The sequence below is a fragment of the Calidris pugnax genome, unplaced genomic scaffold (assembly GCF_001431845.1).
Source record: "Calidris pugnax isolate Ruff unplaced genomic scaffold, ASM143184v1 scaffold178, whole genome shotgun sequence".
Lineage (NCBI taxonomy): Eukaryota > Metazoa > Chordata > Aves > Charadriiformes > Scolopacidae > Calidris > Calidris pugnax.
The window spans coordinates 1,977,655-1,996,923 of record NW_015090986.1 but is presented as its reverse complement, the minus strand read 5'-3'; the positions used below and the strand labels follow the sequence as shown (position 1 = coordinate 1,996,923).

At 44.2% G+C, this 19,269-nt stretch overlaps 1 protein-coding gene across 1 annotated transcript; it reads right to left on the bottom strand.

Moving 5' to 3' along the window:
* Positions 1-1,436: 1,436 nt before the first annotated feature.
* On the bottom strand, positions 1,437-16,796 carry IL7R (interleukin 7 receptor). Its single transcript, XM_014953895.1, has 8 exons — positions 16,580-16,796; positions 10,819-10,957; positions 9,383-9,537; positions 7,575-7,729; positions 6,317-6,494; positions 5,367-5,457; positions 3,736-3,811; positions 1,437-2,378 (listed from the first exon to the last, which is right to left on the bottom strand). The coding sequence occupies exons 1-8, from the start codon at positions 16,668-16,670 to the stop codon at positions 1,875-1,877; spliced, it is 1,389 nt and encodes a 462-aa protein (XP_014809381.1). The 5' UTR covers positions 16,671-16,796; the 3' UTR covers positions 1,437-1,874.
* Positions 16,797-19,269: the final 2,473 nt, after the last annotated feature.

The window sequence follows — 19,269 nt, the reverse complement described above, 5'->3', positions numbered from 1 at the left end:
CAGCTTTACCTCCAAGCGGGTGTTCCACAACGCACAGTGTCCCAGAGGGACTGTGAAGTGGCTCAGCCATCTCTGTGTGGCAGCACGTAGGATCCCCTTAGACCTGGACACAGAGTCCAGAGAAAAGTGAATGGGAAGGGACAGGATGCCTTCCCCTATCATAATGTAAAATTAAACAAAAAAAAAAAAAAAGGCAAAACCTGCAATTTTTTACTCCAGGCAATTTACAAAGTATTTTGCAAAAAATACAGGTCTTCTGATCACTGCCAGGATCCATGGCGCTCCATCCATCTTCCTAAATCAGATGTCGCAGAAGAACACTGCCTGGCCAAATTTGAAGTATTTTCATGCAGTCACAGATTTGTGAATAATGCTCGTAAACAAACATGGTCCACTCAGCCCTTTTGTCCTGGAAAGTATTTGCATGTGCACTAATGCTTGCACAAGAGCTGCAAAGAAAGACAGCATCATGCCTTTTACAGCCCCAATTCTGTTTATAGGAAGAGATGGGACTTTGATTTTCATTGACTTTCTTTTGTTTTCTTAGCTAAATATTGCTAGTACATGAAATAGGTCTTTAACCTATAGCACTAGGAGAAGTATCTGTGGATGCTTAAATTGGCTCGAGTAGATCTTCACCGCCACTGAAAAGTAGTGGCATGTGGGGCTTTGCTTTGTTTTACTGTCTCTCAAAAAAACATAATACCAGCCTGAGAAACATCTTCCTAAGGTGAGTTCATATGCCCTTTTCCCTGGAGACTCAGCAAACCACCTTTGTGGTGGCCAAGCTCCTGAATCCCCAGGCAACTGATTTGATTGCAACTCTGGTTTACTCGTATTTTGCAAACTTGTGGACTTCCACTGACTGCAGAGGGGTTACTCTTGACCTACCGCTGTTTAAAAGAGATTGGATTCTATTTAACTTGAATTTGTTGCTGTATTTCTTGCTTAGGCATTAATAAGAGCTTAACTCTGCAACCAAGAGGTTAACAGAAGAGTTCATTAACTTTTACAAGACATGCTGAGATCCTTGTCTAGGACTTCATTGTCATTGCTCTGGATTAATCAAATCAAAGGATTAAATTTAGGTTGAATTCATAAGCCAGCAGTGTGCCCAGGTGGCCAAGAAGGCCAACGGCATCCTGGCTTGTATCAGGAATAGCATGGCCAGCAGGAGTAGGGAAGTGATGGTGCCTCTGTATTGGGCACTGGTGAGGCCTCACCTCGAGTACTGTGTTCAGTTTTGGGCCCCTCATTACAGGAAGGACATTGAGCTGCTGGAGCATGTCCAGAGGAGAGCCACCAAGCTGGTGAGGGGTCTAGAGAACAAGCCCTGGGAGGAGAGGCTGAGGGAACTGGGCATGTTTAGTTTGGAGAAGAGGAGGCTGAGGGGAGGCCTCATTGCCCTCTACAACTACCTGAAAGAAGGATGTAGAGAGGTGGGGGTTGGCCTCTTCTCCCAGGGGAATAATGACCAGACCAGAGGAAATGGTCTGAAGTTGGGGCAGGAGAGATTTAGGTTAGATATTAGAAAAGATTACTTTACTAAGAGGATGGTCAGGCACTGGAACAGCCTGCCCAGGGAGGAGGTGGAGTCACCTTCCCTGTAGGTATTTGAGAAACGTGTAGAAGTGGCTATTCAGGGCATGCTCTAGTGCCCGAGATTGTTGGGGTTTTTTGTGTGTATATGGTTGGACTTGGTGATCTCAGAGGTCCTTTCCAACCATGGCGATTCTGTGATTCTGTGATTGCACTGTGAGCAGGGTGCGTTGCAGGGGTGGCAACTTTCGGTATGCAGGAAAAACAAAACAGAAAGCTTCACTGTCCTGCTTGTTAGAGAAAAAAAAAATGGGACGCCATCATTCCTCTAAGGCTTACTGAATTTTGTAGAAGCTAGACATGGTGACATAGGCTTCCTCGTTGTTTGGTGACCTCGTTTCACTGGTAGGCGTCATCTGGTATGTGGCATCAGCATTTAGGGGCTCTGACCCAGGCTGGCCAGAGGGATCCGGGGGAGGAGTGGAGGAAGGGTTGAAACCATCATCACACAGGGGCACCCCATTGCTGTGGCACACCTCGTATGTGCTGGAGCCGTCGTTTCCTTCGGTGTCTGCAAACTGGCTGGTGTCCAGGAGTCCGTGCAGGGCTTCAGCTGGCCAGATTCCTCCATAAGTCACAGACAGGTTCTGGTTGCTTTTGTCTGTAATCGCAGTGATCTTCTTCAGTTCTGAGCCGCTCCTAAATTTTTCTGAAAGGTTTGTCTCTGGAGTGGTTGATGGCTGCAGAAAATTTTCCAATTCTGCTTTTGCTCGAATGCCATCCACTTTATGGATATGAACGTAACCAAAACTCTCTGCATTAAAGCTTATATCAAAATTCTGTGTGGCAAAGGGAACAGCATGATCAGTTAACAGTGGGTATTACCTTAAAAGGTACTTTAATAGTTCATTTGATTTTAGAAGGGTGTTTATTATTTCTTTAACTCTGAAAGTAACCCTAAACTGAACAACAGGTTAACAGGGAATAAACTATCACATGGATTAAAATCCTTTTCCACATTAATCTGAATCTATCCAGTGACCTCCTGCATGCAGTACCACTGGAGAGCATTTTATGATCTATGCAACGTGGTAGAAACTGGTGTTTCAGAGGCTTTTCTGAGCCATGCATCTGTCGCCTGCCTGCCATTTCACAGGAATCAGTCTGCCAACCCAGGCAGTTCCTTTCAGTTTTACCTTCCTAAATTAGCAATGAGGGAAGCAAAAGTTTGCCACAACTTCCTGAAACAAATCAGGAATCCCTGCACTGGGGAGAACAGAGTGTGGGAGAGTAATCTTAGACCTCTTATTAAATTAAGAACATGCTAATAATGTACCAAGAATGAGAGAACAGTGGTGATGAGTTTCTTAGTGAAGTAATGCACTAGACACAGTTTTAAGGCAACAGGTTAATCCCACAGTTTACAGTTTGTAACATTTGTGCATCTAGCTTTTGTCTGGCAGAACAGTTCATGTATCATATGGTGTGTAAGGAATTCTACTGGCCGTGTAAAAGTACATGAGCATCACCAGAGATGTTTGCAAAGGGTTCCCACCCAGCCCCATGATCAGAGTTTCATAGAATCACCAAAGCATCTTGGTTGGAAGGGACCTCTGAAGTCCAGCTGGTCCCACCTTCTGCCAGAAAAAGGACCTGGATTGGGTTATCCAAAAGCCCTATCAAGCCAAGATTTGAACATTTCCAGCAAAGGAGAACCTACTTCTTCTCTGGGCAACATATACAATGGAGAAAGATTTTCTTACTCATAGATGAAGTTTGCCCTAAAGCAACAAGTGCCTGTTCCCTCTGCACACAGCCTTGTGGCAAGAGAACCTCTACCATCTCCGTACCTAAAGTTTTGGTATTGGAAGTTTGTGAATAGTAGTCCCAGCCCTAGGCTTCCTCTTTTCTGTAAACAAGTTCCATTCCTTCAACCTTTCCTCATATATAAATTCTCTAGCCCTGTGTAGTTACTTTGCACAAGCCAAAGCTCAGGCAGTAGCTGAATTATCTCTTATTTCCATACCCTTGACTAGCATCATCCTGTGCAAATGTGGGCTCTCTTCAGTGAAATGGAGAAGTAATTTCTGTAAGATGTCCCAGTTCATGCTGCAATTGCATGTACTGTCTCTCATGAGTTTTAGTTTTGTTCCCAATAGTCTATACGTAGGTGAAAACAATAGTAGAAGTACATACACTTTTTGGCTTCTTGCATAGTTGCTCCAGAGTTTTTTTATGATCAGGCAGGTTTGGCCACACAGCAGGTTTGATCCTGAAACAGCAACAATAGACAAAAAGAGGTTCAACAGTAGACAAAAGAGGAACATATTGAGATATCAGAGGACCATATTGCATCATTTGTACTAATTCTCACAAAGCCTTAGGGCTGGCTTGCATTACCCAAAATAATGACAGAGAAGTCTGAGAATAAAACAAAAACAGGAGAAGAGGAGTTATAAAGGTCACTGAATAGTCATTGTTCTTTTGAGTGCACGAATTGTCACTTAAAGGAAGACGCTTCAGCAAGTACTGGAAAAAACAGCAAATTATGCTGGCAAAAAGCTCATTTGCATCTAGCTGTGTTAACAGGGTTTTGCATGGTGAAACCAATTTCTGCAAGTGAAAAAGGGTTTGTGGTTAAAGTGCAAATTTGCTGATATTTGCCTCTTCATGTTTACATAAGTCAAAGAATTACATGTTTTCCCACTCCTTGGCCAGCTGTCTGTGCTTCAGATACATGTATTGTAGCCTTGTCCAACAGGTCTCATTTTAACTGCCTGGATTAGCAAAGTTCTTGCATTGTGCTGCTAGAAACTCTCAGCTATGATGCATCTAAAGAATATTGCCCAACTGACATTCAATGTCGAAGTGATACAAATATAGCTATAGATGTATATGAATATATATTTTATCTCTGTGTATATGGGTATATACACACACATGTATAAAGCTCTCTGCTTTTTAAAAGGTGTCTGTGTTCAAAAAGTCTCACTGTCTAAAAGCTGTTTTTTCAGCAGTTCAAAATTCATCTCCTATGGTTAAACTTGGGACTTTTTCACTTCAGATTCTCATTTCACCACATTATCTATAAATCTGTTCATTTTCTTAAATTTTTCAACTACTTATTCAATATTCAAGAATATATTCACAGCTGTCTATGTACTGCTGTAGACAAGACTGTGTAGACAAGATATGAAAAAAGAAATCGAAGCAGACAAAGGACTGCCTGTGTAATGAATGTATCTCCTGTCCCACTTCTGCTGTGACAGCTTTGGTGGGGGATGTAGAGCCCAGTTTTGCCACAAGGCTGGATGTGGACCTGGCTGGGCTGGTGGCAGATGCCATCAAGCCCCTGTTGCAGAGAGCTCTGCCCTGCTGCTTCCGAAAGCGCTGCAGAGCAAACACCCTGCTGACTCAGCCTGTGAAAGGGAAAGAGGGAATCTCCCCGGTATACCATCTCCATGCCTCTTGGGACTTTACAAAAACCCCCAGGCTGCTTTCTTTTCTGGATCTTGCTTGAAGTTTTTGAGTCAAATTTGCCTCCAGTGTAACACCGACTCTGTAAATGTTCCATGGTGACTTCAGCTCCCCAAAGGTCTCAGTGTTTCAAGCCCAAGACAGAAGTCTGCTCAAAGTGGCAGGTCATCTTCTGTCTGCCAACACCCTCTCTTGTATTCTACACTTCTACTCTTTGCCTGCCTTCGGCTTGATACAGAGGTCCAGAGTTGGATAGAGAATAGTTCACAAGTGTAACAGGGAAAACAACAACACTTTAGGAACAGGATTAGCTTCCAACACTTTTTCTGATACAAAGAGACTTAAATTACCTGTTTTCCCAAAAAGTTACGACCAGGAAAATCATGAGAATGGATAGCATGAAGCCCAGGATGGAGAGTATAACCACGACCACACTGTTATCTAAGGAAAAATAAAGAACATCAGCCAATGCATCTAAATGTCTCTCTGTTAAGCCACCATAACTGTACTGTCTCTTCAGACAATAAATCAGGAATTAATGCTAAGCATTGCACTTGCCTGTCATTAGACTGGTGCAGTGGTGCATTTCTCCTGCCTCCCTAAAGGAGGGAAAAGGAACACTGCCAGAGCATCAGCACTTGGCCGAGCTCCAAGCTGGGTTCCCAGGTTGGATTAAAGGAGCTCAGTCTCCTGTCACTTGCAGCACGTTGAAGTCACTGCTCACCGCATCCTTATAGCAGCACTGACATGACTTTGAACTCATGTAATGCTGAGGTGCTCCTGGGGACTGAAAGGACCCCAAGGACTAGAGGGATTACTCATGTTTACAAGTGCAATGGTGAGATTTTATCCTGTATCGTATTTGTGATTAAAGTGCCATGTTCGCACACAAATCCGGGGCCCTGACATGGGTCATGTTTCCCCACTCTTTGTGCTCTATCTAAAATGCTCAGTGCAAGCCCGTCTTCTCCATGCACGCCAGCAGGCAGCAAGCAGGGGTGAGTCAGGCTTCACTCCCTTTGCCTGCCTTGTGCCCTTACAGCAGCCCTTCATCTGATCTTATCACCCTTGAGGGAGATTTAACGTCACGTGGAGAGTCAGCCCCAGACCAGAGTGATACAGCTGCCTTCTGGGTCATCTCCTCTGGGCTGCCCAGTGCCTGTGAGAGCTGACCCTGCTGTGGCCACGGGCTCTCCCCCTCCCCATAGTCTCATCACTGCTGCCACCAGGGCCGGACAGGGGTCTGGGAACCCCTAGCTCTGCTTTCTTCCAGGTGGACCAAAGTGGTTTCTGCCCTTACAGCTCTCTGTGGAGTTCTGCTCCCTTGCAGTCCTGAAGCTTTTGGAAGTGCTCCATTCGCTCCACATGCCCTTAAAATATTCTCCATTGGGCTGTGAACGTACTTTCACCTCATACAAGGCATCATTTTCGAGGTTTTTTCCCAGTAATTTCACTTGAAGGTACGGCGACTTTATTGTCTAAACACACACAAAAAAATCAAATTATTTTTCTAGCAGACACAGGAGAAGTATCTTTGAGTTTCAGCAAAGTGTGCAAGATCAGGTACATCCCTGCAGTACTGTGCTGTTTGCTCTTTGTCTTTGGTTATTATACAGGTGGTCATCATGCCACTAGTCTAGCTTAATAGCAAGGTAGTCCAGACAGTACTGAGAAGAGAGACTAATGTTAGGTAAAAGCTCTTTGGAAAGCAGCTGAAAGTATTAACTGTTCTTTGCTCCTACAGACACTGCAGTGGGAAATACATGCTTCCCTGGGAAGAATCAGAAGAGAGAGGGGAAAAAATTAATTTGTGTGGCATAAAAAGACAATTCTGAAAGAACAGCTGCAGAAAAGAAGCTGCAATCCTACCATGCAGCTCTGGTGATCTTCATTTCAGTGTGTTTGCCTGCCTGAGTAATTTTCTTTTTCTAGTTATACTTCTCCTGTGTTCCCTCTGTAAAAGGCAGGTACAGTCCATGCTTTTCAAACACCTCCCATCTGGACTGGTGTTTGCATGGCTGCTCCTGTGACAGGGGACACCAAGGTGTCAGCAGTTGGGCAGCCCAAAACAGACCCATTTCACAAGCAGCTACAGCCCGAAAGATGGTCTGAGGGTGGGAGAGCTGCACGGCTGCACTCAAAGCCGGGAGAGGCTCAGTAAAAAAAACAGACATGAAGAAACTGTTGCTAAATAAGAAATGGGGTCGTATGAGTTATGGACTGATGAACCCAGGAAACAAGAGCAAAACCATCATAGCAGAGAGCAAGATGTCCAGACACTTAGACTGGTTCATTATATGATGTCTTGTCTTCCCACTGCAAAGACCAAATGAACGAAATCCCATTAGCCCAGAAAAGTGTCTAACAGACATGGGTGCTGTTGGTCTGGAATGGTTTTGACTGATGAAATGTCTAGATGCCAAATACTGCACCTTTCCAAATTTCCAGCTGGAAAAACTGTTGAAATGCAGATTTGAGGGTTTTTACTTAACACTGGTATTTCTGTTAACATTTAATTTTGAAAATTATTGTAAGCTCACCAATACATCATCACTTACCTTCCATGTACCTTCTTCCTGCCGATAGGCTACTTGGTGAATTAATTTGTCCTGTAAGTATTTCTTCCATGAGTGTGGTGTACTGTAATGAATCAGATATTCATTTGCCTCCTTTTGGTATGTGATGTTTATATCAAATGGTACTTCAGGCTTAACTGCAAATGATAACGAACCAGGATATAACAGGAGTAGGACAATGTTACCACAAAATAAACAGATTTTGAAAAGTCCAAAAAAAATAAATAATCAACTTCAAGTTATACCCCCTGCAGGGTGACCTATCTTGAATGAGTGTTGGCCTGAGCTGGGTGAGTCTCACACTGAGCCCCAGCTTGTCCTTACACCTTGGTCCTGAGGGGCCTTGCTGTTTGACCTGCTGGAGCAGCAATGTGAATAGCAGGGTTGATACTTCCTAGGGAAGTGACATTTAGTCTTTGAAATCAATTCCCATGCCCAACCCTGAGGTAGCACTGCTTGAAGACCTGAAATTCAGTCCCTCTAACCAGTGCTCTGAGATGAAGATCCCATGGTAAAAACCCATGGCTACTCTGGGAGGAAGGCACTGGGAGTGAACTGGGCACAGGTACAACCACCGCTGGTCATCAGGGCAGGGGTACAGAGGAAGGGACAATGTATGACAGTGTTAGACATAGCAGAGAGGGCTATGGCTCCAGACACTTGCTATAAACACACATATGACCTGGTCTGCAACAGACTTTGTCAAATGACCATCTGTGTAAGTAACTCAAGTCCAAAAATGCAGCCCTCAGGACTCTTCCCAAGCTGTGTCTGAGCTGGATGTGCCTGAGGTCTGTGGGGACCTGTGTCTGTGCCACTGAGCCTTCCTGAATGTGCCGTGTAAAGCACATCACCTCTCACAGGAACAGAAAGCCCACACCTCTCTCCTCTCAGGAAAGTGCATACAGCCAAAAATCATGCCCACTTCTTCTGCAACCCACAAATGCTTAATCCTTTCATGCAGAGCCTGCAGTTTCTAGAGACCACTAGATATGGACCAGGCTGGCCCATAAACTGAGAGGTATTGTAAGATTATTACAAAACTATTGCACTGGGGCAGAAATGTTTCATAAGGGAGGGATGACACAGTATCTATTGCCAAAGAAGGCAAAGCATGGTGGCACCAGAGCAGAACAGAGCTGCCCTACACAGGCTCCTCTGCAGCCCTCGAATGAGACTGGCTCCCAAGAGGGATAAGTCCCAAGGAGCCCCTCCTTCCCCCAAGTTCCCTATTTTTTGGCTTAGGCAGGTCCCCACTGTGGCTTTGATGAGCCCATTCATGGCCTCTCAGTGTCCCTTCTGTGCTGCAGGATGCCTGAGTGCTTCATTCAGACAACAGGCTCCACCAAGAAGCAAGATGTGAAAAAGTGAGAACTTGCAACCTTGTGGTCCCTGTGCTATTGAGCTCACACTAGACTCGAGGTGGTCAGTCCTGAAACTGCACAACCCCTAGCAAGAGATGAGCAAAATTTCCCTGCTTGACAGCTCATCCATGCTCAGGAACAGCTGCTTCACCCATGTGCATGATTCGGTCTACGTCCAGGTCTGGGCAGAGTGTTATGATAGGCCAGAATTCAGTTCCACGTTCTGAATGGAGGTGAATTTTGAATGCCTTGAAGCAGGGGGAACACCACACTGTCAATACCCCAATATGAGGCTACATGTCCTGGTAGGGCACTGTTTTATACTGCCTCTATGTCATCCAGGTTGATGCTAAGGCTTTGCGCTGGGCTATATTTTCCCCAGTAACACCTATATCTTAAAAATTTCCAAAACGTAAAGTGTCTTACCTATGTCAGTTACAACCAGACTCCTGCAGACCATTCTCTTCGTCTCAGAGTTCATACAAATGTCTTTATTTGAGAGTATATCAGTGAATTGCAAGAAATACACATCCTCCTGTTTCTCCATGTTGAAGCACATGTAATTGCTTTCTTCCTTGGTACTGTTGACCAAAGTGACACAAGATTAATTTCTTCTCAGTCTTACTATAACATAGTAAGTGAAGAAATCCATTTAGCTCATTTCACATTAACTGAAGTGGCACTCCATGTGAAATTAGAAAAAATGCCATGCAAATAAGGAGTTAAAAAAAATAGATAGTATTTTCCATCATGGTCTTGGAGCACAATAATCAAGTGACATGAGTCATAGTAAGAGCCCTAGGGCTTTTGAAGGAAAAATACAGTTATTAAATTGGAGATGTATGTATTAAAAACCCTTGTATCTTTAAAAATTATGTTACTGATGCCGTTTTTAAATATAGGGCAATAGGTTTGAATACTCACTGAAGATAAAGGGAAATTTCTTATTTAACTGCAGTGTAGAAAATATAGGGTCAACAGTCAGACAGGCCATGAAGGAGTCATATGGCACAGTTTCAGAAGTGAAAATATGTCTCTGTGTTCCTTCATCTGTGTGACTCCAATATTTGAGGACTGCCATAAAATTTCAGTCAAAATCCAGGAAAACAGAAATATTCTAATAAACTAGGTGGAAAAAAAATTAGTGATTAGAATAGAAGGATTAAAAAAAAAAAATCCATTTCTTTGGCTGGCTGCCAGAAAACTTTCAGTTTCGGGAAAAACAGGCAAAGGGAAAAGCAGAAGTAAGCTAAAGAAACAAAAGCTGAATTTCTTCAGCTAGCTGCATCAGTCAAAAAAAAAGGTGGAAAAGAGTTTCAAGGCCTCGACAAGCAGTGGAGATGACTGATGTGTTTGATAATTATTTGCATGTCTGTGTGTGCAAAGACAATTGCTTAATTTTTGTCTTGACCTAGATAAAGACACTTTCCCCGCAGTGGAAAATGAGTCCTTGTGCCAAAGAATTTTCTGTGGAAAGGATCTGCCTCTTCAAAAACATTTTTACTTTTCACTTGGTATAGACTAGGTTTGTTTTTTTAAAAATATTTAATTTAAAGAAAAAATTGCTCACAGTTCATGCTGGGCTACTTCTGTAATTACAGGTGTTTCAGAGCAACAGAGGCAAAATCAGAACTATTGGAGGTGTTACAATGCACTTCCAGCTCCTTAATTAGGCAGTTATGTTCTGTTTCAGTAAAGCTTTCTTCTTTGCTGAATACAGCATTCAAACTTGGTAAACACTATGAAACAGAATTTTGTCTAGCTTTGCTGCTCCTGTTTCCCAGCACACGGTGCCATGACTCACTGGTGCTTTGCGTTTCGCTTTCCAGAAGTTTACCAAAGGATGGACTGACAGCACTTACCACAGGGCCAGGGTATAGTTAGTGTTGTGAAGAGGCGGCTCAGTAAAATTGCAGGTCAGGCTGCTATAGGAATCCTTAAATTCCAGCTGGCTGAAGCAGCTGATGTCAAAATTGTCTGGTTCGTCATCTCCAAAAGTCCCTAAAGAGAGATGCGCAGGATGTTATTGAAGCAAACCTGTGAGTGTATTTGATTTGCAGCTCCATTGTATAGGAGGTAGTTTCTTTACGTGGTTGCCTGAAATGAAGAGGGTTGACCCATCTATTTTGTAAGAAGCAAATAAAGCTTGTTCAAATTGAAATTAAAAGCCATTTGCACCTTTCGAGGTTGCTCTGCCTCCATGTCAGTGAGGTCCACTCAGTTACCATGCATGAAGGTACATTCTGCATCACCAATCTCAGAACTATAAAAAGACATAGTGTCGCAGATGGCTTGGGCAGATGAGACACCCTATGTCTGTTCTTTTCTATTAATCATGGGCAAAAAGGAGTGCTGATGTCGACCTGGAAACCTCTCTGAAAAAGTCCCAGTGTCAAACATAAAGCAGAGATAATGTATTGTCTGCTTTGCAGTTTAATTCGTGCTAAGTTTGAGTCAGGGACAAGGGTCTTGTTGGTTTAAAAGTTAGAGATAAACTTTATACCAAGATAAAAGCAGGACCATCTGAAAACTATCTCCGAAATTTCTCAAACAGGCTTACCTATTAGGAACCAAAAAATGCCGCTATTCTTGGGAGCAAGACATGTTCATGATGCCTGTTGAAAAGCAGGGTGTTCTAGTGAAGGACAAAGGCACCGTTGAAAATAAACAGAACAGAAACACGCACTGGGGAATACACTCCACACGGTCACCTCCAGAGGTGTCTGGGGCTGATGCCCGAGGCTAACACTGGCCCAACACGGTCACCTCCAGAGGTGTCTGGGGCTGGCCAGAGCAAAGGCTAGTTTCAACGGGAGTTATTTGTATGGGAATTTCAGCTCAGGACAGCCTCTAAGTACCTCAAACACCTTGTAGCTCCAAAGCAGCAGACCCACGGCCAAGGACGCAGGCTTGGCAGTTGCCATTGCTGCACCTGCACCAGGACCAGCCGTGTTGCAGCCAGCTGAGAGTGCCTGGGCAGCGTCCTCCTGTCCCCGCTTGGCCCCTGCCCATGCTTGAAGGTCTGGCCTGTCACTGGGTTCCTGAGAAGACTGGAAAGTAGTATGGGTGGTTTTAGGAAAGCAAGAGTATTTTGGTGTCATGAGGCAATTAAGCCCTACTTTGGTTGAACGGCAAAATTTTCTGAAATGTCACGAATTTGGGCTCAGGAGGGAAAGCTCAGACTTTCTGCCAGAATGCGTGGCTTCCTGCAAATTTTCTTCGATGACTAATAAAACAATCGCGATTTGAGTAAGAGCATACGTCTCAAGTCCTACACTTGGCAGGTATGAGTTCAGTGAGGCAAAACCTGATGCTTCTGAGAGGAGTCCTCTCTGGCAGAAACTGCCAGTTCAGCCTCACTTCATGAATTTCACCCACCGTAGCCAAGTGGACAGGGAAAGGGCTTATGCCATGATACCTTGAGTGGATCCTCAGGGCAGGAATGCCTCTGTCTCCTTTAACCAGTGGTTAAGAGTAGCTGTGAGGACACGTAACCCTCTTCCCCATGTCCAGGGACCATACCTGGTCCCCTTCTTGGTTCTCTCCTACCCACTCCGCAGACATGCCCTTGCCATGTGGGGCACCTGATGCAGTGAGCATGATCCCTGGGCTGCTTCAGCGACATCAGTGACTCAAACTCACAAACAGTGTGGGGAAATGCCCATGGAAACATTTGGAATGGAAAATCCCTCCCAGAAAAAAGGATGGTCACCTCTGCTCTCACCCAGGTGAATCGGATCACTGAGGTGTGACCAGCTACTTGGATACCCTGATGCATAGTTCTACTGGTGGTGTTCTATGATCCTTGGCCAATCCTGCCAGCATACAGGGAGACCCAGACCTTGTCTGGCATAGGAGCACACCTGAAGATCCAAAATGGTCTTGGTTTGACAGCAGGGAGAAAGAAGGGGAGAGCTGTTTGACTACTTTAAAATACAAGTAAAGAGTATCACCCCACAGGCTTACTATCAGCAGTGCTTCCTCCCGACCTCGGAGATGAGATGCATCTGGAATCGTGTTTTGAGTAAGAGAAGAAATTGAGACGTGAGTCAGGAATGCAGAGTAAAACCCAAAAGCAGTGCGGGCAAGGATCGGAAGGAGGCTGTTGCCACCAGCACCCGTGGTGGACAGCAGGAGGGACAGCTTCTGATGCTGCACCAATCCAGAACCCAGGGGCAGATCTATCTCCCGAGCTAAGACACAACGGCCATTTGTCATCATGAGCAACTGGTGCTAAGAAGCAATTACTGGTCTTCCCTGCTCACCTCAGCTCTGGTGGGGACAACGAAATGCAATGTCTTCCACCACCGCGGCTGCTCTGAGCAGATAACCTGTACAAACGGACAAAATAGGTGCTGTACAAAGCTGCTCTACTTGACCATCACATTCAAGAGAGAGACACAGAGGTCAGTGCAGCTCTAGAACAAGCCCTGCAGCAGTTTCACACAGGCAAGAGTCTTGACCAATGCAGCCCTGAGCCATCTGAGCATACACTCAATGTATATTACATAAACTTATATATTTCTTGGTAAAAGTGTGCGCATATAGATATACGTCTATTCAAAATTCAGGGGATAACAAGTAAGCTGAAATGAATCTGCATAAAATGGAAAAAACCCCTGTATTTCATATAGATAGGTACACCCAAAGCTCACATGCACAGATATGTCACATTTTATGCCTCTAAGATTGCAGCTACCAGGAGACCAGCTTAGTTATGCTCATAGATGCCTCAACATTAAAACTTATGAATTAGGATGACTGCTCTTCCTTTATGTAAGTGGGAGAGACTGTTTGGTGCTGTCTGTATATGCAAACTACATATACCAGATTTTGCATAAACACGCAAAACTGACAATTCTTGTATGAATAAATGGTATATCAGAAATAGTAATTCAGCTGTCCGCTAATGTTTCGCTGAAAAGTGACAAAAATTTTAGTTCATTCTCTAGCAGGCTTACTGCAAAATGAAAAGAAAGAAAAAAGGTTTTGTCTTGCTATTTAATATTTAACCAGCGTAGTGTGCTTTTGGTGCTGCACTGGAAAGTTTACTTTACCCCTTTGACACTGAACTTTCACATAGTGATTATGTGGTTCCTTACTTATGGAAACAGCATCCTAACCATAGAATGTATGGTAATTAGACCTCATAAATCATGTTAAGTAAGCATTTTGAAATGCTTTTTCGGACATGGTTCCTCCATGGGCTGACAGTAATTTTCTGGTCTGCCATAAATATGCATGTAGTCTCAGCTACACTCCTTCCCTAAACCTCAGAACGACCACACACAAATATTCACTACGTAAATGGTTTTGATGACTCCAACATGACTCACGGTGCTAAAGGACTCATTACACAATTAAAGGTTTACAAGATTACAACTTTTTTCCTTGAGAAACCCAGATCAGGCCGAGCCCTGAGTATGGCATGCTGGAATCAAGGTAGGGCTTGAGATGGGTCAATTCTATTGGGAGAAAAACTGCTCTAGTAGCTACAGCTATGGCAGGGTCTTTGCAAAGATGGTTGTCTCTTGGGTTTGGACAACACCCAGCAAGATGGTTCAAATCACAGCAGGAATCTCATGAGCCTTTACTAAGAGAAGAGTATTAGCAGAGGCTACAGACATGCTTCAGCTTTAAGACCTGAAGCCACCAGGATGATCAACAACGCATGAAACCAAAGGCACTGCTAAGCATCTGCAGGATCAGTGTCATAATTTCCAAAGTCAATAAAGTGACTGTCTCCCTAGACAGAGTGATGCAAAATCTCTAGTGATGATCTGATTCAGGCAGAAGTCAGGCAGAACTTGTTTTAATCCTACCAGTTTTGATGTGGGCTGGACAAACCATAAAAGTCTAGGTAGGAGGACCACTGAAGCCAGCCATCCAGATGATGAGACCCTGGTGCCTGCTGTCTCTTGCTTCCCCTGCCCATGCCCCTTCTTTGCTCTTCTTGTAGCTCTCTTAGGTCTTTTGGGGATCTCCACTGCCTCTGTCAGTCTGGGTGACAGCTCTTCAGAGGCTGTCTGCTACTTAGAAAAGAGGAGAAGATGAAGGCAAGTGCTGCCATGAGCTTTTCCCTCCTCTTCCCATAAGAAGGGGTGATCTCATGCCTGTGTTGGCTGGTGGCACTTTACCAGGAGGCAGGGTGAGTTGGAAAGGTCAAGAGAAAGCCAAACATCCACCACAGGTGATTTTACCCTGGGTTGTTTTATTTATTGGCCAAACCCATGAGACTCATAAAGAAATCACAAAAGCTGCTAATTGCTCAATGGGGATTTTCTGAATCTATTTGTCTTTAATTCTAAGCAAATTATGCTTTACTGGAGGGTAGTGACAAAACAAGGAAATATCTGCTTTTGGGAAGCCCTGACAAATTCAGTGACAACAGCGATAAATCACTAGCATTGGTCATTCACCAGTAGTTGCTTGCCAAAGATGGTTCTAACAGCTGCAGATTGTATAAATAAAAGGCATATAGAAGAAAACAAGGTTGTTAGTTGCAGTTCTGAGTTACTCCCTGTTGTCTTCTAGCTAAAAAACTTACCATGCATAGCCTATCTATGTAGATATGTATGCATTTACATATGTGTGCATCCATACATGGTATAATGCACGAAACACTGGGGAAAATATGATTTGCTATCTGTGAGACAACATAGGAATGCAGCATAGGACACACATGTCTTTCTGAAAACCAAAACTACTTTTGCTCCCAAACAACAGAGCCCTAAAACTACCAATAGCTGAGTGACTGTCCATGTCCTTCAGGCTCAGTGCAACAAGCTCTGTCACTGCTCTTTGCTTATTATTAGACAAACTGTTTAAGAGATCTGGGATGGAATGTGTAAATCCAGTTTTTCAAGGGACAGCAGACTGAAACAGTGATTTTATTGCTATTCTTTATACTTTGATTTTTTATTTTCATGATGCTAAATAATTTTTACTTCTCTAAATGAGATAATGAAATCTGCAAGAAACCTAAATTTAAACTGTTGAATTAATTTATAATTATTTGCTGAGTAAGGGATGATACTTTTAGTGACAGGCTGTGAGATCCCCCGGGTTGAGCTGTTGCTTCAGCCATACTACTAGGGAGACTGGGACTATCCTGCAGATACACCTGGTGCAATTGCTTAAAGAAAAAGAGAAAACGTTTGGCTTTTGAGGTGGAAGAGTTTGGGCCAAGTTTGAGGTACACTGAAACATTTTCTTTGGAGGAATCTGCCAAGAGCAAGATAAGCCAGAACCTCACCCTTCTCTGATGGCAGCTCAGAGTGACCATGGACTGCAGAAGAATGAAGCGGTTCCCCACTCCCAGGCGTAGCCCCTCACATGAACAGCAAATACAACAAGGGAGGATTAACAGGTCTGATCTTGCATGCCCTCTGCATACAGCTATGGTCTCCCCCATTTCATACAAATTTGGACATTACAGGCACAACAGACTTGGGAATTAAATCAAATAGGTGTCCTCCAGCTCTACATCTGCCTTAAGTACTGGTACTAGAAGAAAGGCTGTAAAACAGTAACACATTTAACTCATCAGTTGCATTTCAGAGCACTTAACTCAGGTTTTTCAAGATCATACATGAGTGGAAAGATGAAGATGAAATGACTCACCATCACCATCTGCTGAGGTGCAACCACTTTCCCCAAAAGTGGTGCGAAGAAACAAGACGAAAATGCTCAATACTGTACTCGTCTGTGTCATCCTGAGCACGCTGCATGTGTGCAGTACGTGTGTGTGTGAAAGCCGCGCTCACTTGCTTTATACTAGACACAGAACAAACCCATTGCCTGATAAAGAGACCGCAGGCAAGGGGAAATGTAAACATGCCGACAAGGATGGCTAGTGGCGGAGAGCAGGAAGCCAGCGTGAAGATATTTGCAGAGCTTTTACTTTGAAACACGCTTCCCACTTCAAAATTAAGGACCTCCTGGATCAGGCCCATTGGTGCATTGGGCCAAATCTGGTCAAGTCCAGTGGGTCAGGAGCACATTTCATGGACAGGGCTCCTGGCTTGGCCAGTGGGATTTTTTGCTGCCGATTTTGTGGATGTCCCATCCCTGGAGGTGTTCAAGGCCAGGCTGGATGGGGCTTTGGACAACCTGATCTAGTGGGACGTGTCCCTGGCCACAGCAGAGGGGTTGGACTAGGTGACCTTCAAAGGTCCCTCCTAACCCAAACCATTCTCCCAAACCATTCTGTGATTCTATGAAGTCCCACATCAGGCAATTCTGACCCAGAAAAGCTGTGATTTAAATTACTAATCCTGCAAAACCTATATCCTCAGAACAAAGCAGTATGTATCACTTTTTTTTTCGGGTTTTGGACAAAGCAGAGGCAGAAAGCAGAAGATAAAGAGGTGTTAAATGATTTCCTTTGCACACCGTCTGTGGCTGTATACACCAACGCACCCCAGAGCGTAATGCAGGGCCATGTACGCAGCTGACTGATGTGGCTAACTACAAGTGAGATGAAGACCTGAAAGAGAAGAGCAAGCCTGGCACAGCCCCGGCTGCACCAAAAAATCTTTATGTCGGAGGCGTAAAGGAAACCGAAGGCAAAGTTGGTAAAAATGCCCAAGTAAACAGAAAAAAGATGACACTATAAGAAGGAGACTCAATATGGAAGCCACAGTGTCACCTGCTTCCCTGAGCAGGGGGCATGTTTCTGGGATTTCCTGCCCTGTTTTAATGGGAAGAACTTCCTCCCCCAACCACCACGTCCACAAGAACTCAGCAAGGCGGCCAGGAAGATGGACTTCTCCCATACATGCATCAGATCCCTCCTTGTGGTAGGACCCTGAGGCTCCCCACAAAGCATTCCCTGAAAGTGCACAAAGCCTGAACAGATACAGAAAAGTGGGTTTGGGTTCATTACTCAAGATGTAGGTATTTACAGTGTATACTCCTGTATCAGAGCTTTTCATGTTTTGTTCCCATCGAGCCAGAGGAAAGCATGATTCATGTCATCCTAACATAGACATTCAAAAGATTAAATCTAAATCCCTAAATACATTTATTTTTCTCTATGAATTCAAAAAAAGAGCCCAAGGTGAGGCGGGTGGCAGATGTATGCCAGGCAGACCTCTACAATACCTCCCACCCACAAACAAGAGTGGGACCTGCCAGCCCACAGTGATCAACCATACAAAGCAGAGCAGGAGCTGGACATGGCATGAGGGCCAAGGAGCTCCTGAAGATGGCAGCACCATGGCCTGACTGACCCTGGTTCAAGAGCTTGAATTCACATACAGAATTATTTCGTCAGGGACTCATTGAATGCTTTAGGTTTGCTCAAAGTGCCATCCAACCTGGTCTTGAATATTTCCAGGGATGGGGCCTCAATAGCTTCTCTGAGCAACATGTTTCAGTGTATCACCACCCTCATAATGGAAAATTTCTTCCTCATATCTAATCTAAATCTAACCTCTTCTAGTTTGAAGCCATTACCTTTCCTCCTATCAATACATGTCCTTGTAAAAAGTCTCTCTCCAACTTTCTTGTAGGCCCCCTTCAGATGCTGAAAGGCCATAATAAGGTCTCCCTGGAGCCTTCTCTTCTCCAGGCTGAACAACCCCAACTGTCTCAGTTTGTCTTCATAGGAGTGGTGCTTCAGCCCACTGAGCATCTTCATGGTCCTCCTCTGGGCCCATTCCAACAGGTCCATGTCCTTCCTGTGCTGAGGACTCAAAAGCTGGACACAGTACTCCAGGTGGGGTCTCACAAGAGCAGAGTAGAGGGGCAGAGTCACCTCCCTCAACCTGCTAGAGATGCTTCTTTTGATGCAGCCCAGGATTTAGTTGGCTTTCTGGGCTGCAAGTGCATATTGTTGGCTCATGTTGAGCTTCTCATCTACCAACACTGCCAAGAAGGGGGTCACTCCCCCATTGACATGATATTCCTTCAAGAAATACCCTCTTTCAGAGGCTGGAGTCAGGTGGTGGGACTTTAGGAGTAGTTAGTCATCATCTGTCCCTCCTGAGTTTCCTATGCTTGACTCAAACTCACTGAACACAAACTTGAATCAATGAGATTGTGTCCTGGGACTTCACATCCCTAAGGCTTACCCCTGGCTTTCGGAGAGTTGATGTAAGTATTTAAGGACCTGGCTTAGTAATATTCAATATCTTATTACTCAAGCTCTCAGGCTAATTTCCACCTAATTTTCAGCCAGAAATATCAATAAAGGAGGGCTCCCCTGTGCAAACTGATAGCTCTCCGGAAATTACACCTTCTCACTTTAAATTTGTCTTGTTTATAATTGAGTGGGCTATCACTTTGATCTTTTTTTTTTTCTTTTTTCC

Excerpts from the sequence above, each read along its gene's own strand:
- IL7R (XM_014953895.1), bottom strand. The coding sequence starts at position 16,670 with ATGACACAGACGAGTACAGTATTGAGCATTTTCGTCTTGTTTCTTCGC. Across the intron at positions 10,958-16,579 it reads CACCTCAGCAGATGGTGATG|GGACTTTTGGAGATGACGAA; the intron begins GTGAGTCATTTC and ends ATCTCTCTTTAG. Across the intron at positions 7,730-9,382 it reads TCTGGTTGTAACTGACATAG|TTAAGCCTGAAGTACCATTT; the intron begins GTAAGACACTTT and ends TATCATTTGCAG.